The sequence below is a fragment of the Protomyctophum bolini genome (genome assembly GCF_963924005.1).
Source record: "Protomyctophum bolini genome assembly, chromosome: 5".
Lineage (NCBI taxonomy): Eukaryota > Metazoa > Chordata > Actinopteri > Myctophiformes > Myctophidae > Protomyctophum > Protomyctophum bolini.
Window position 1 is genome coordinate 42,207,903 of NC_137866.1, and position 13,237 is coordinate 42,221,139.

General features: G+C 42.0%; 2 protein-coding genes across 2 annotated transcripts; one reads left to right on the forward strand and one right to left on the reverse strand.

The window, feature by feature from the left end:
• Window positions 1-1,331: 1,331 nt before the first annotated feature.
• LOC308315220 (calcium-responsive transactivator-like) lies at window positions 1,332-9,018 on the reverse strand (the record flags this gene model as incomplete). The annotated part of the gene is made up of 11 exons (XM_080763088.1): window positions 1,332-1,358; window positions 1,944-2,071; window positions 2,498-2,617; window positions 2,809-2,901; window positions 3,445-3,534; window positions 5,212-5,382; window positions 6,675-6,884; window positions 7,335-7,464; window positions 7,671-7,755; window positions 7,856-7,932; window positions 8,950-9,018. The coding sequence occupies 11 exons, from the start codon at window positions 9,016-9,018 to the stop codon at window positions 1,332-1,334; spliced, it is 1,200 nt and encodes a 399-aa protein (XP_080619214.1).
• A 1,227-nt stretch (window positions 9,019-10,245) lies between these two features.
• Window positions 10,246-13,128, forward strand: lsm14b (LSM family member 14B; the record flags this gene model as incomplete). The annotated part of the gene is made up of 7 exons (XM_080762974.1): window positions 10,246-10,366; window positions 10,618-10,784; window positions 10,880-11,006; window positions 11,810-12,010; window positions 12,257-12,418; window positions 12,606-12,738; window positions 13,005-13,128. The coding sequence occupies 7 exons, from the start codon at window positions 10,246-10,248 to the stop codon at window positions 13,126-13,128; spliced, it is 1,035 nt and encodes a 344-aa protein (XP_080619100.1).
• Window positions 13,129-13,237: the final 109 nt, after the last annotated feature.

Sequence of the window (13,237 nt, forward strand, 5' to 3'; positions counted from 1 at the left end):
GCATCTATAAAATCTTGCTATAGGCCGAATATAAAAGTACAACACTAGACTTAGCCATTTTTGCTCTTCTAGAATTGTAGAATTAAAGTTAAACAAGAAGCCACAATAAAAAGCAACCCAACATGAGAGTGTATTGCACTTGTTGAATTAGAGGTGCAGGGAACATTGTACCATTCTATCCCTGTTACTTTGGCTTTTTGAGGATTATTTCTTAATAAACACTTAAACACACTAAAAAAGTACACAGTTACAAGTTTAAAGTGCAGACAAAGTGGCAAAGCATAGATACAATTATGATTGGATCAATATAGTGTCACTTTTCATTTCTGCAACCCTAAGATATCTGTGCGTGCAGAATAATGACCAAAAAAAGTTCAGCGTCATAACAACTACTGTAATATTAGATATGATTATCATGGTCAAATTACACAAGACTGAACCAGGCCAGCCCTCTATCTATTGTGTCTATGAGCTAAGTAAGACATATGCAGACACTAAGACAGTGAAAACACACACCTACACATCACACTTTGACTAACACAGACAAGCTTCCCTGAACAAGCCAGGCCATAAGGATCAACATTTCCACCTTTATAATGAGATAACACTGTATCTACTAGGGACTAAAGCAAGGATCTAGTCTGTTGAATACATATTAGCGAATGTTTCCTTGTGTCTTCAGCCTAACTTGCGTAATTGTAGCTACAATCTTTAAAACAGATGAGCTGGTGAAGGTAAAAGAAATGACAATGATACAGCATAAAAAGGTGATTGAGTTATAATAAAAACAGGGAGGTATATAGAGGCAGGGTCCTGAGGCTTCACCATAACACATCTCCACAGATCTTTCAGGTAGTTGACTGTCCTTCGGAAATTAACTGACGGAATTCATCCTGGACCTAACCTGGCTTTTAATCACTTTAACCCTGGCGTCCCAAAGGGCATGTCATTAATAGACTTTTTAAATACCCCATATAGTCAATCTACAAATTCACAACGCGTCGTATTGTGACACATTGTGAGCTTGTAGATCGGCTATATATTTTCTCTGTGCAACGTTGTTGTGTGACGAAAAATAAAATAATCGTCAAAGAACTGGGATTGAGTGGTTAATAGGGTTAGGGTTACAGAACTTATATCGTTCAGCTTTGACCCTGAAGAGATAGCGAAGTAGGTGAAGAGAGAGTCATGTTTGTTCCGGCTACTTTCTCAAGTAAAGGGATGATGAACAAGACAAGAGGATACAATACATCGTACCACAGTTGAGTGTCTTTTACTTCCCGGCGGATCCTCCATGTGATTCTCATCAAACAAGGAAAATAAGTGATACTTTATTGCTGATAGTTTCCATACTGACCCTACGAAATAACATACAAGATGACAGATTATTTACACAATAAGTACACAAACATTTCTTCATATAATTGGTCCTCACTAATGCTCATTATAAGATGGTATAAGATATTTTGTATTAATACAAGAACAGAATACAAGAACAGAATTATTAATACAAGAACAATGGCTTCTATTTCAGCATGCCAACTTTACAGTAAGAGAAAGGTAGTAGTTTTTATTAGCTTGGAATCCCCATCAATGATTTCATTGGCAGGCATGTTTCTGAACTGTCCACAGCCCACCAATGAGACACAGCGATTAGATGGGAATTGTGCCATCTTATAATGAGCATTTGTGAGGAACAATTACCGTACATGAAGATAAGGGTTGAAAACATGTTATTGTTTCAATCAAAACGTATGGTGTACTTATGGTGTACTACTACTAATTTGAGTTTGGCTGAACATACAGTAGTTTATGTTGCACATATTAAGAGAGAGAGTGGGGGAAATAATGAAATTGTACTTTGTATTTTTATAGTATATAAATTGTGATTGTGAGTTTGTAGGTAGCCTATTTTCGGCACGTGACATTGTATAATAACATACCTGTTCAAAGTTGTACGGTCTCTGTGTCTGTCCTCCAGGTGCACCCTGGGAGGAGCGGTAGGATCCATACTGTTGTCCTTGAACCTGTTGATACTGGGAGTACTGGGAGGAGGCACTCTGCCCAGCACCTGCAGGCCAGTCATTCATACATGAACATTCTATTCATATACGATTATACGGCATATCAAAAAGAGAGATAAACCTTCCAGGGAAGGGACTGCACACTCCAGAGAACAAAGACGGACAACTTATTGCATCATCAACTTATTTATTAGCACGACGCGTTTCGCCATGATCTTAGCACCTGACAAAGCTCACGGCGAAACGCGTTGTGCTAATAAATAAGCATCCAGGGAGTGTGTGTGCAAAATTTGGCATCGACCGGGTTAACGGTGCCAGAGATTAGCTGTAGGCCTACATGGACGGACGGATGGACACACACACACGGACGGTGTGCACAACATACTCTCTCCCCATGCCTTCGGCCTGGTGGAGACAATGAACAACAAATATGAAATATGAATCTGTGTCTATATGATATTATGCATATGTACCATATCCCTGTGGCTGTCCACCATAGCCCTGTTGTGAGGAGTACTGCTGCTGGCTGAAGGGCTGTTGCTGGCCAGAGCTCTGCTGGTACTGCGCCCCCTGCTGACTATACTGAGAGTTACCTGGATGCACACAATAATTATAATTATAATTATAATAATAATAATAAAATCATTGATACATAATAGATACAAAATACAAAATAGGCCAAAATATATCCCATATAAAAATGTGCTTCATGATCTGTAGCTAGAATAATAGCTAGAATAATCATAATAATCATTAAGAAAATAATGAATAGTTGCATCCATACCTCCTTCATAGTATTGTTGTGAAGATTCATCAAAGGGCCTCTCATAGCCTTGTTCGCCATACGATGATTGTTGATAGGAGTACTCCCCATGACCTGCAGAGGGTGGCATTCAACACATAACAAATGCGACAACAACTCACTCCTTTCACAGTTAGAAGCGTAAACATTCATAATACATGTACAGTGGCAGAAAGACAAGCACACAAAGTCACAAACAACATTTGCTGCGCCATCCAACTTCAATATGAACTCTGACACACAAGGCACAAACACTGGGAACTACACTGGGAATTACATTTCACTGTCCATGATAAACTGCTCAATTTATGAAATCTGAAATCTCTGCACACCAAAGAGGACAGTATGAACACAAGACACACTGGGAAGAAGCAGAATTCAGATCAACATCAGCCCATTTCCGAACCTGTTTCGGTGCATTATCAACTCCCACAGTGAGGAAATGAAAGGCCATGACCGAGAGAGGGTGAAACAAATTTCAGCTTCACTGCTACAGTGAATGGAATGGTCCTGAGAGGAAATGGTATGTATGCTGTAAATATGAGTGCATGACCCGTGAAAGATAAGTGTGAAATTGAGAGCTGTGTGTGTGTAAAGTTTAAGGCTGTGAATGATTACCATCGGGGTAATACTGTTCGCTGGAGCTCTGATTGTGCCCAAACTGCTCTCCGTAGAACTCGTCTTGTCCCATGTACTGCTGTGCAGGTCCTGCAAGACAGGCGACACCACGGTGAATTAATGAGGCGGTCGGACCAACTGGCCAATGTGTTGGTGGTGGCTAAAGGAACTGGGCCTGCTGGACACATGGGCTAGCAGCCTCTGGAGCTGTGTGTGCGTGCGTGCATGTGTGCGTGCGTCATTGAAAATGAAGGACAGGGGAGAGATTGAATACTGATAGATGATATCATGGATACTTTTGACTTTTGCTACGATCTCTCATTCAATGAGGAAGTGAAGGTAAATACTGTAATGGAGTCCAATCTTTTGTATCTTGATTCAGCTGAGTGCTTATGATGTCTAATTTCACTCACCGGTCATGGATAACTGAATAAACTACTAATGAATAATGCCATGGAAGTAATTATATCCCAGGGTGATTATGAGCATAAAATTACATTAAAAAGTTATCAGGGCGAATCTGATCTCTGCTTGGTGTCAGTGTGCAGAAACTCCAGATTCCACTCCTTGTCTTCACATACTATCGGACAAACTAAACAAAATACTACAAAAACAAACATCCACAGCAAGAGATACAAACAAAAAAACATCTGCAGACCAGTTTGAAATCAAATCAAAAGTGATGGAAAATGTACCCTTTGAAGGAACAAGGTACAGAACAGAACCTGTTAATTTCTTCGTCATTAGCAAAACCTCCTCTGACATCGCCTCTTATTATCACCCAGGAGCCTTAGCAACAGCCTTACAACCAATCAGAGGCTGGCTGACGAGCGAGGTACCCAGACAAACTTTGTTACCAATAATAACAATAATACTACTAATAACACCCTCGCCTATGTGGACATATTGAATCTAGTCAATAGGATCACAGTGCGGTACATGTACAGTAGACTAGTACAGTGAACGATGCCTTACATTTGTTACCCTAGAAACGTCTCCCTCTGTTCAAGCGGCAACGAGGCACGTGTTCAGTCCACTTCTTTCAATAGACGAGATGTTGGGAGCTATTATTAGGCTCATAGCTTCATGCAGCTTGCTGACATAGCATCATGGGTGAAATGATTTAGAGATCGAGATTTGATGTGACAAGAGTGATATATTTCCATCTGGCTCTTAAAGTCACAAGCACCTGAGACAGACTCTAAACCAAAAAGCTTCAACATCTGCTCTGACTTTTCAGATAGTCGCGCAGAAGACAATGAAGACTCTCATCATACAAATATCACATCCACTGTAGTTTTCAAGCTTACAGCCGTTTAACACATACTGTACATTATTCACACACTTATTGAACACCTTTTAACCATTCAACAACCACTACATTTACATATGCATTTCAATGCAAAATATCAAGCCATCAGCTTGCTAATAATTCAAATATGAATACTTTCTAATTCAAGCTATATTTACACACAAAGCATCTTTACCTTATCTTTCTTCCTCTCCACACACACACGCACGCGCACAAACACAGACAGACACACACAGACACAGACATACACAGACACACAGACAGACACACAAAAACACAGACAGACACACACACACACACACACACACACACACACACACACACACACACACCACACAACACAACACAACACAACACATTATGCCGAAGTTGATCAATCAGAATAATTTGCATAATCAATGATTTTCCCACTGCCAAGCAACAGCAGCGTGAAGAGAAAAGTTGTCTCCGCTTACCTTGCTGTGAAGAGCGGTATGAACCCATTGGCCTCTGAGACATCATACTGTTTCCTTGGCCACCCTGGCCCATAATGCCCATGGCTTGTTGTCCCTGATAGTGCTGTTGGCCCCCAGGGGCAGAGGCCGAGGAGTAGTGTGATGTGGCTGACTGTTGGTGCATCATGGAGACTATGAGGTAGGTGGGATTATGGGAGAGAGATGATCTCATGCGTTAGTCTATACCAAGGATCCCCAAATTGATACGCATTAAGCTGCAGGCCCCACCATATATGGTAGGCTACTTTCTCTTATTGGATTGCATTCTAGACCACTTTCAACCTAGCGTCCCTATTCTGTGAATAGGGACAAGATCACAACGCACACATTGGCTGTTTTTGAAAAAAAGGAGGAAAAAAAAGATTAAAGTATAAGTTGAACTGGTCCTTATTTAGCTGGGGACCCCCTGGAACCCCTGAAAGATGCCTGGGGGTCCCCGGATCGCCAACATCAACAACAGCACTTAACGGCATATGCATGTCTTCACAACCGAGGAGTGTCGACAAGAACACAGGGTTCCCTTAAAAAGAGAGAAACAGACTCTTTGAAGCCGGAAGGTAATTTTTCTAAGTACAAATGCAGGGAAAGGCCAGCGATGTCAGTGCATAAACAACAATAAATACACACAGACAACCAGAGAAAGGTCAGAGATGAGGAGAATTAACCACATTAACCCTGGGGCCCTTTCTTCTTTTACATTTATTTTCATAAATGTTTTAAAAACAGTGGAAATAACATATCTACAAGCAGACAGCTCATGTGAGCTATTATCTCGTACAATACATTGAAGTATAGGCCTATAGGGCAAAAGTGGTTAAGACTGGAGCGGGGAGGGGAGGAACAAAATAAAGCAGGACCTCTCTGATGAACTGAATGTGTTTGGTTGTTTTAGTTTGCCTGTTGTCCGGGGCAACAGGAGGGATTCAGAAATTATGGAACGTCAAATTCTGCATCTGAAAATTGGTTTTAAGAGCAATGTGTTATCAGGATTGCTGAGTAGCAACTCATGATATTGATCACATCACTGTTATTCTTTGTCCCCATGTAAATTTAAAACAAGGGCAGAAATCACGTTTCATATCTTGCTGTCTTTGGCGTCCAGCGAAAATGTATTTATAGTACCTACTACTCTGGTCAACTATAGGGCTTGAGTGGTTAAGATATTTGTGATTTACGGCAAGAAGAAAACAAGTTGAGTTGGGAACTGAGAAATGATTGTCGGCTTCTCTGCCTGCGTCTTCCAAAATCTATGACACAGCTCAGCATGGAACTTTGACCCGATCCCTCCACACCTGTACCCTCTATACTCGGACCAGATCCTTCTACTACACCTGTACCGGATCCATCTATACTTGAACCAGATCCTTCTACATCCGGACAGGATTCCTCCGCACCTGGACCGGATCCCTCTAAACCCGGCTCACCTGGTTTAGACTGCATGTTGAGGTTGCTGCGGGAAGAGGAAGAGGCGGAGGGCGAGGAAGAGGAGGAGCCAAATGCGGGCCCAGCTGGGCCCTGGATCATGCTGCCCTGCGAGGAGGGAGCGGGAGGGGGGGCATAGCCGGGGGCTGACGCCATCAGACTGAGGGAAGAGGAGGGACCGGACTGCGACTGCGTGGGGGTGTGGCTGAGGCCTGACGACACAACACACACAGTCCCAATACCACCAACACATTCAGTTCATCTTTACTGGAAGCTTCTGCGGGTGGTATAGGGCTTGAGTGATGGGCTATGTTAGTCATGGGTGCAAAAGTAAATAAATTAAAGGATTAGGGATAGATCGGAAGGCACAAATTAGCTGTAATGGAACACAGAATTGTATTGTATATTGCTATATAGAGCATTAGTTGGACTAAAAGCTAAGAGCACAGACGCTTGCAAGCAGTAAGTTAATTAATTTCAAGAAAAGTCAAAGTATATGCAGAAGACATGCGGCAGAGTCAGAGAAAGACAAGCAAGCACTTGAGACCAAGGACCAAGTGTTTGTATGCTTCTGTGAGCATGCATTTGCTTTTGTGTGAAAGAAAGCACACATGACACGTTTGTACACGTGGAACTCCTGCATGTGTGGAACGATCTCTCACCATTGGACATTTGACCCTGCATCATGGATGTGTTTGGGGGTCCCGCCGGAGCCATACTGTCATTGAGGTTGCTCTGGGAGTGAACCCCACTCTGGCCTCCAGGTCCCATCGACATGTTGGGAGTGGGAGGCTGCGGAGGGAAGACATTACTAGATGGCACAATTTAGGTGTCAAAGTAAAGAGGTGACGTGTGTGAATAACAGTAGGTTATATAGCCTGATACTTTGTTGTATGATGGAGTCAGGCAAAGAAAATAGCTGATCTACAAGCTCACGTTGTGAGCACAGCATCCATAAAATACATGACTATACCTGAAACCTGATGAGACAGACTTACCGCAGGTAAAAGTGACTGCATATTTTGATTGGAGTCTGCTATTGTGGCCAGATAAACAAGATTTCTGTGCAGGACCTGCTGATACCTGTCAAAAAGCACAGAGGCGTGAAAATATGATTGCTTTTGTATACGCCTTCTGCACACTGACATAATGAAGCCTCAATGTGGAAACACATGACACCTACTGTGTGCATTCTGCTGTCTTGCCTTTGCTTTGGTAATCCATTATGCATTGTATTAAATGATGATTCTCATCCAGCATCTTTGGGGAGAAAACATTACAATACAGAGTATGTTCAATGTATATTCAGTGATTTCACTTAATTCAAATAACTTATTTTTTTTATATATAATCCTCCCTACTATAGAGTGTGCTGACCATATAAGGAGTTCCTCCCTGTCCCCAGTTAACCCCTGGGGTAAAGAAATTGGTCTCGTTTTTGGATAGGGTTAGCCAGCCTTCATCCAATCATGATTGAGTGGGGGTGGGCCTTGGTACGTTGGCCTTGGTACGTTGGCCCACACACACACACACACACACACACACACCTGTCTATTCTCAGAACAATCTGGGTCAGGTGTATTTTAAGTTTCATTTTACCACAGAAGAACAGAACTATGGAGAGACACTGAACTAGGACGGAGACGGCTGCCCCTCAGGCTTGCTTTACCCTTGGCATCACTGTCATTTCTTACATCAAAGTCAGCAGACAAGCTTTCCTAAGCCTCGGTGGTGAGCTAGTCGATTTCACCGATAGGCAGCACATATCCCTTTAAACACATGGCTCGGTCGAGGATAAAAATAAAAACTGTCTGATTCGGATAGTCCCACGCTTCTCACTTTCCTTCCATCCTTCCAGCACCAGCATTTTCATTGGATGCCTCTATTTTGAGTCACAAATCAATGTGGCCTATTAATAGCCTATGCTATTCATTAATATTTACTTTAAATATATTATAGGCTAAACGGCAACAATATATATATTCAAAATATAAATTGATATTGGATACCATCTGTTTCACATATCCTACGAAAACTATTAACCTATTAGCAAACGCAACGCGATTGATCCGAGACAATAAATAACGGTACTTAGCGTCCATCATAAGCGCTTTGTTTGGCTTCATGCACCTTCAGATGACTACCGGTATATCATACCAGTTGCCATCGTTTCTGATATATAGGCTACCACCAGCTACTTTCCCCGCACTGATGGTAGGCTACCCTCGCGCCCATAAAATAATTCAATCTTTAAAAAAAAACACCGAACGGCTTTACCTTTTGAATCGTTTGTTGCGTCACCTCCCCTTTACCCCTGGGGCGCGCCGATGAAAATGCCACCGACATTTTGTCATATGGGAAATAAATAGCCTATACGCTCTTTATTCTAATATTTATTATCTGGAACACAGCCCTCTATTAGGCTACATAGTTTCACCATTGCTCGGAAATGGGGGTATTCAGGGAAGCATGTTCTTTATACAAATTAAGCCCATTCATTAATGCATTTTTTCCCTCAACGAAATTAAATATTATCAATTTTTTCTTGCAACCATGTAATTTATCCTCCATGCAAACAACTCCATAAAAATACAACGTTTTTTTCAGGGAGAGAGGAACCCCCGTGCTCTGTTTTGGTATAGTCCACATGAGTAGCCTACCACTTTTCTCACTGAAGTGCGTTCAAAGCCAATAGGTCTGTAGGTTTGTGTGTGTGTGTGCGCACACACGCACGCACACACGTACCCACCCACACGCACGCACGCACGCACACACACACACACACACACACACACACACACGAGAGAGAGAGAGATAGCGCGCGCATAACTCCTTTTATATGTAAACTTTTTATGTACAACTTTTTAGTAGCCTACCTCTCTTGATTTTGTAGAATGCCTTTGAAAATTATATTACGAATTAGAATAGAATATTTAAATGTGGCCTATTTGCTGACTTTAATATATCCAAAATTCCAAACACAATTTGCGTTCTCGAAAGCAAAGGCATATCAATAATGGTAGGCTACGCTACGACTATAATGATCTGAATCAGCTACATCTGTTCCATTTGGCATAATATCTCACACATGATCAGATTGTGGTCGTTATTTATGGTATATACGTCAATATAGAAAATGTCTCCCTCTCTTGACGGCTGGATTTAACAGCAGGTAGGGCCATAATATAATATGTTAATTATATAATAGGCCTATTATAATAATAATGTTATGATAATCAACACTGACATTTTGCCATATATTCTAGAGCATATATAGTAGACCTACCATACCATACGAATCGATGGATTGGGGCGCGTTCGGTAATAGCGCACTGTGCGCACTGTAATGCAAACTAATAGGAGAGTGCGCTCCCGGTGTGCATTTCCGAACGCACCCCAAATCAAACGCAGGTGCGTGCGTCTATGTAAATTAATTAGCGTTTAGGACTACTACGTCATTCTATAAATTACTTCCCGTCGCTGTTAAGCGCGTGTTATGTCGCCTTTCTTGATTCTTCTTTCATAATAACATCTGAAGAGTTTAGCCTACAAACAACGTGTTTGTCGCACGTCATGAGCACCGCAAAGCCCTACATTGGCTGTAAAATAAGCCTTATTTCAAAAGCTCACAATCGATATGAGGGCATTTTATATACAATTGACACAGTGGACTCTACAGTAGTACTGGCAAAGGGTGAGTTGTTCATTCATCTTGTCTCTCGTTCATCTTGTTGTTTTGTGTTTGTTTTTTTCTACTTTTGTGTGAATTGAGGCCTTAGTCTATATTCATTGTGCCATTTCAAGGTTCAAAGTGTTCTTTAGGCCTATGTCTTGTGTAGCTCTGGTCCATATAGCTAATGCATGAAGGCATTAGAGCTATGGACCAGAGCTGTCTTGTGTACAGATATAGTTTGTTATGCTTCCTCAGTCTGGTCTTTTCTTCAGTTCAGTGTTTTGGAACAGAGGGCCGCCCCACGGACAGGCCAACTCCACCCAAAAATGATTTGTACGAGTACATTACTTTCAGAGGAAGTGACATAAAAGACATATCATTATGTGACCATCCAAAATCTCATTACCATGGCCTACCCTCGGATCCAGCCATAGTGCAGGTACAGTACAGAATCACACGTCTTCCTCCATTGATAATCAAAATGGACAAACACTTCACAATGATGTACTGTACTTTAATATCAATTTGCTCCAGTCTTCCTGTGGGGGCTCCCCATGCATATTCCAAGGCCAAGGAGGACCATTCAGTTCCTTAAGAATTCCCTCCTATAACCAACTGGCTGCCAGCTCTGTCCTCAATCAGCAGTATGCTGCAGGCCGTGGTAAGTGCATGTGAGCAAAAGTGTCTTCATAGATATTTCACTTTCAAACATGTTTGGGGTCATTTTAATGTCTACTCAAGATTTTGTAACCAAGTTGCTGATTCAGTGTTTAGATAGATAGTACAGGTGTTTTCAATTAATCCTGGTTAAAATGGAGTTTTAAGTTATAGGAACAGGGCGTGTCTGATCAAATGAAATATATCTAAATACTGAATCACTTCAAAACTATCTAGGGGGCTTCCAACTAAATCAGCCGACACTCTTTTATTGTGTTATCTTTCAGCAGATGGTTTGAAATGACAATATGAACTAAAGGCTTTGGTCTTCATGCAGGGTCTCTTCTTCATGCACCAATTAGAAGGGGTCCGTCTGTGGAGAAGGGTATCCAGACTGTACCCATAGAGACATATACCCAGCAGCGTGGTTTGAATGCACCCCAGGATCAGTGGTGTGACAGGGGAAGACCCCGGATGGATCAGTCGTGTGACAGGGGAAGACCCCAGAGGGATCAGTGGTGTGACAGGGGAAGACCCCAGAGGGATCAGTGGTGTGACAGGGGAAGACCTCAGAGGGGTGCCCAGAGTACAAGACAGAGAGCTCCCCAGCCCAGGAGTAGGAGGCTGTATTATCAATGTATTGTGTTGCACTTGCCTAATTACTCAAATGCAGCAGTTGTGTATACACTGTGCTTCTATCTTTGAGAATATTACCGTTGCATCAATTCAATATTACCGGTACATCAATTTGTGAAAAGAAAATCTAATGTAATCATTTGCATCTTAAAGAAATCGTGTCAACCCCAGATGTGCCTTACACCCAGCGGAGGACATTTCAAGAGGAGAGGGACAGGAATGGAGAGGAGAGGGACAGGAATGGAGAGAGGGACAGGAATCGAGAGGAGAGGGACCGGAATGGAGAGAGGGACAGGAATCGTGAATTGAGGGACCGGAATGGAGAGAGGGACAGGAATGGAGACGGCAGACTGCCAACAAGGAGAAGGCAAGGTAAATGTTCATACGGTAACATTGTAACATACTTGATTTGTTTTTTTTTAATATTTTTTACTCTTAATCTCTTTATTGAATGTAATGCCAATTTGGTGGGAAGATTGCACAAAATTATTTCAACCACTCATTTATACCTAGTGTAAACTTGAGTTTACAAGGAAAATAAAGTAATGTCTAACTGGCTGATTTAAAAAAAAAAAAAGCCCTGCAACATGGTGAGTTAATTTCTTCTGTATACCATAGGACCTCGTAGACGCAGGAACTACAGAAGAGGCCAGCCCATGGTGGAGAGTCCTACGCGTAGTCCCCTAACGTTTGAGACCGACTTCGATTTTGATTCAGCTAATGCACAGTTCATCAAAGAGATGATGGAGAGGGAGATGAATGACAGGTTGACTACCAAAGGTTGGTTACATGCACACATTTGCAAGAAAGACAAAGTTATTTTGAGTCGGCTGATTGCAAACGTGACAATCTCTGGCCCAAATAATTCTACAACTTTGAAGTTCAAAAATGAGCTGTTTAACAAGATGTCACTTGCAGGTCCCTTCTTGTTCATCCTGCATGTATAAACATGTGCTTTTCTTTTCAGATGGTAATAATGAAGGGGAGGAAAAGGAAGAACCAGGAGATTCACCGTCTGAGGATCATATTTTTGGGCCAAAGTGCTTCTATGACAAAGCAAAGTGCTTTTTTGACAACCTGAGCTTTGATATAAAATCCAGGTAAATCCATTTAAGCCCTTTGCTGTGGTTCACAAAGAGTTGTCTGGCCGTTCAGGTTTCCTTGAGTCCATTCCAAATAAGCCTTTATGTCAATAACTCTTGAGTGTACAAATTGAACCAAAAGGACCCATTGGGGCCTGTCGGGGCATATACACTTTGAGGTTGAGAGGGCCTATGATAATATCAATATATTGTCCTTAAAATATGTCATATCTAAACTCTGATTCTTATGAAGTGCCTTCCCTACTCTGTCACATCTATTCCAGAACAACTTGGGCAGAAGAGCGAAAGCGCAATGTTGAGACTTTCGGTGTTCCTGGTAGGTTCCCTAGGGGCCGTGGCTACCGAGGATATCGTGGACGCGGCAGGGCCCCACGTAGCATTTACTGAGAGCCAGATGTGAACAGTGGTGAAGGTCAGAGCTTGGCACAGCCTGCACAGAATGCAATAATTTGGATTACCCACTTAAGCCCTATACAGTTTACTTGTGTGAGCTTGT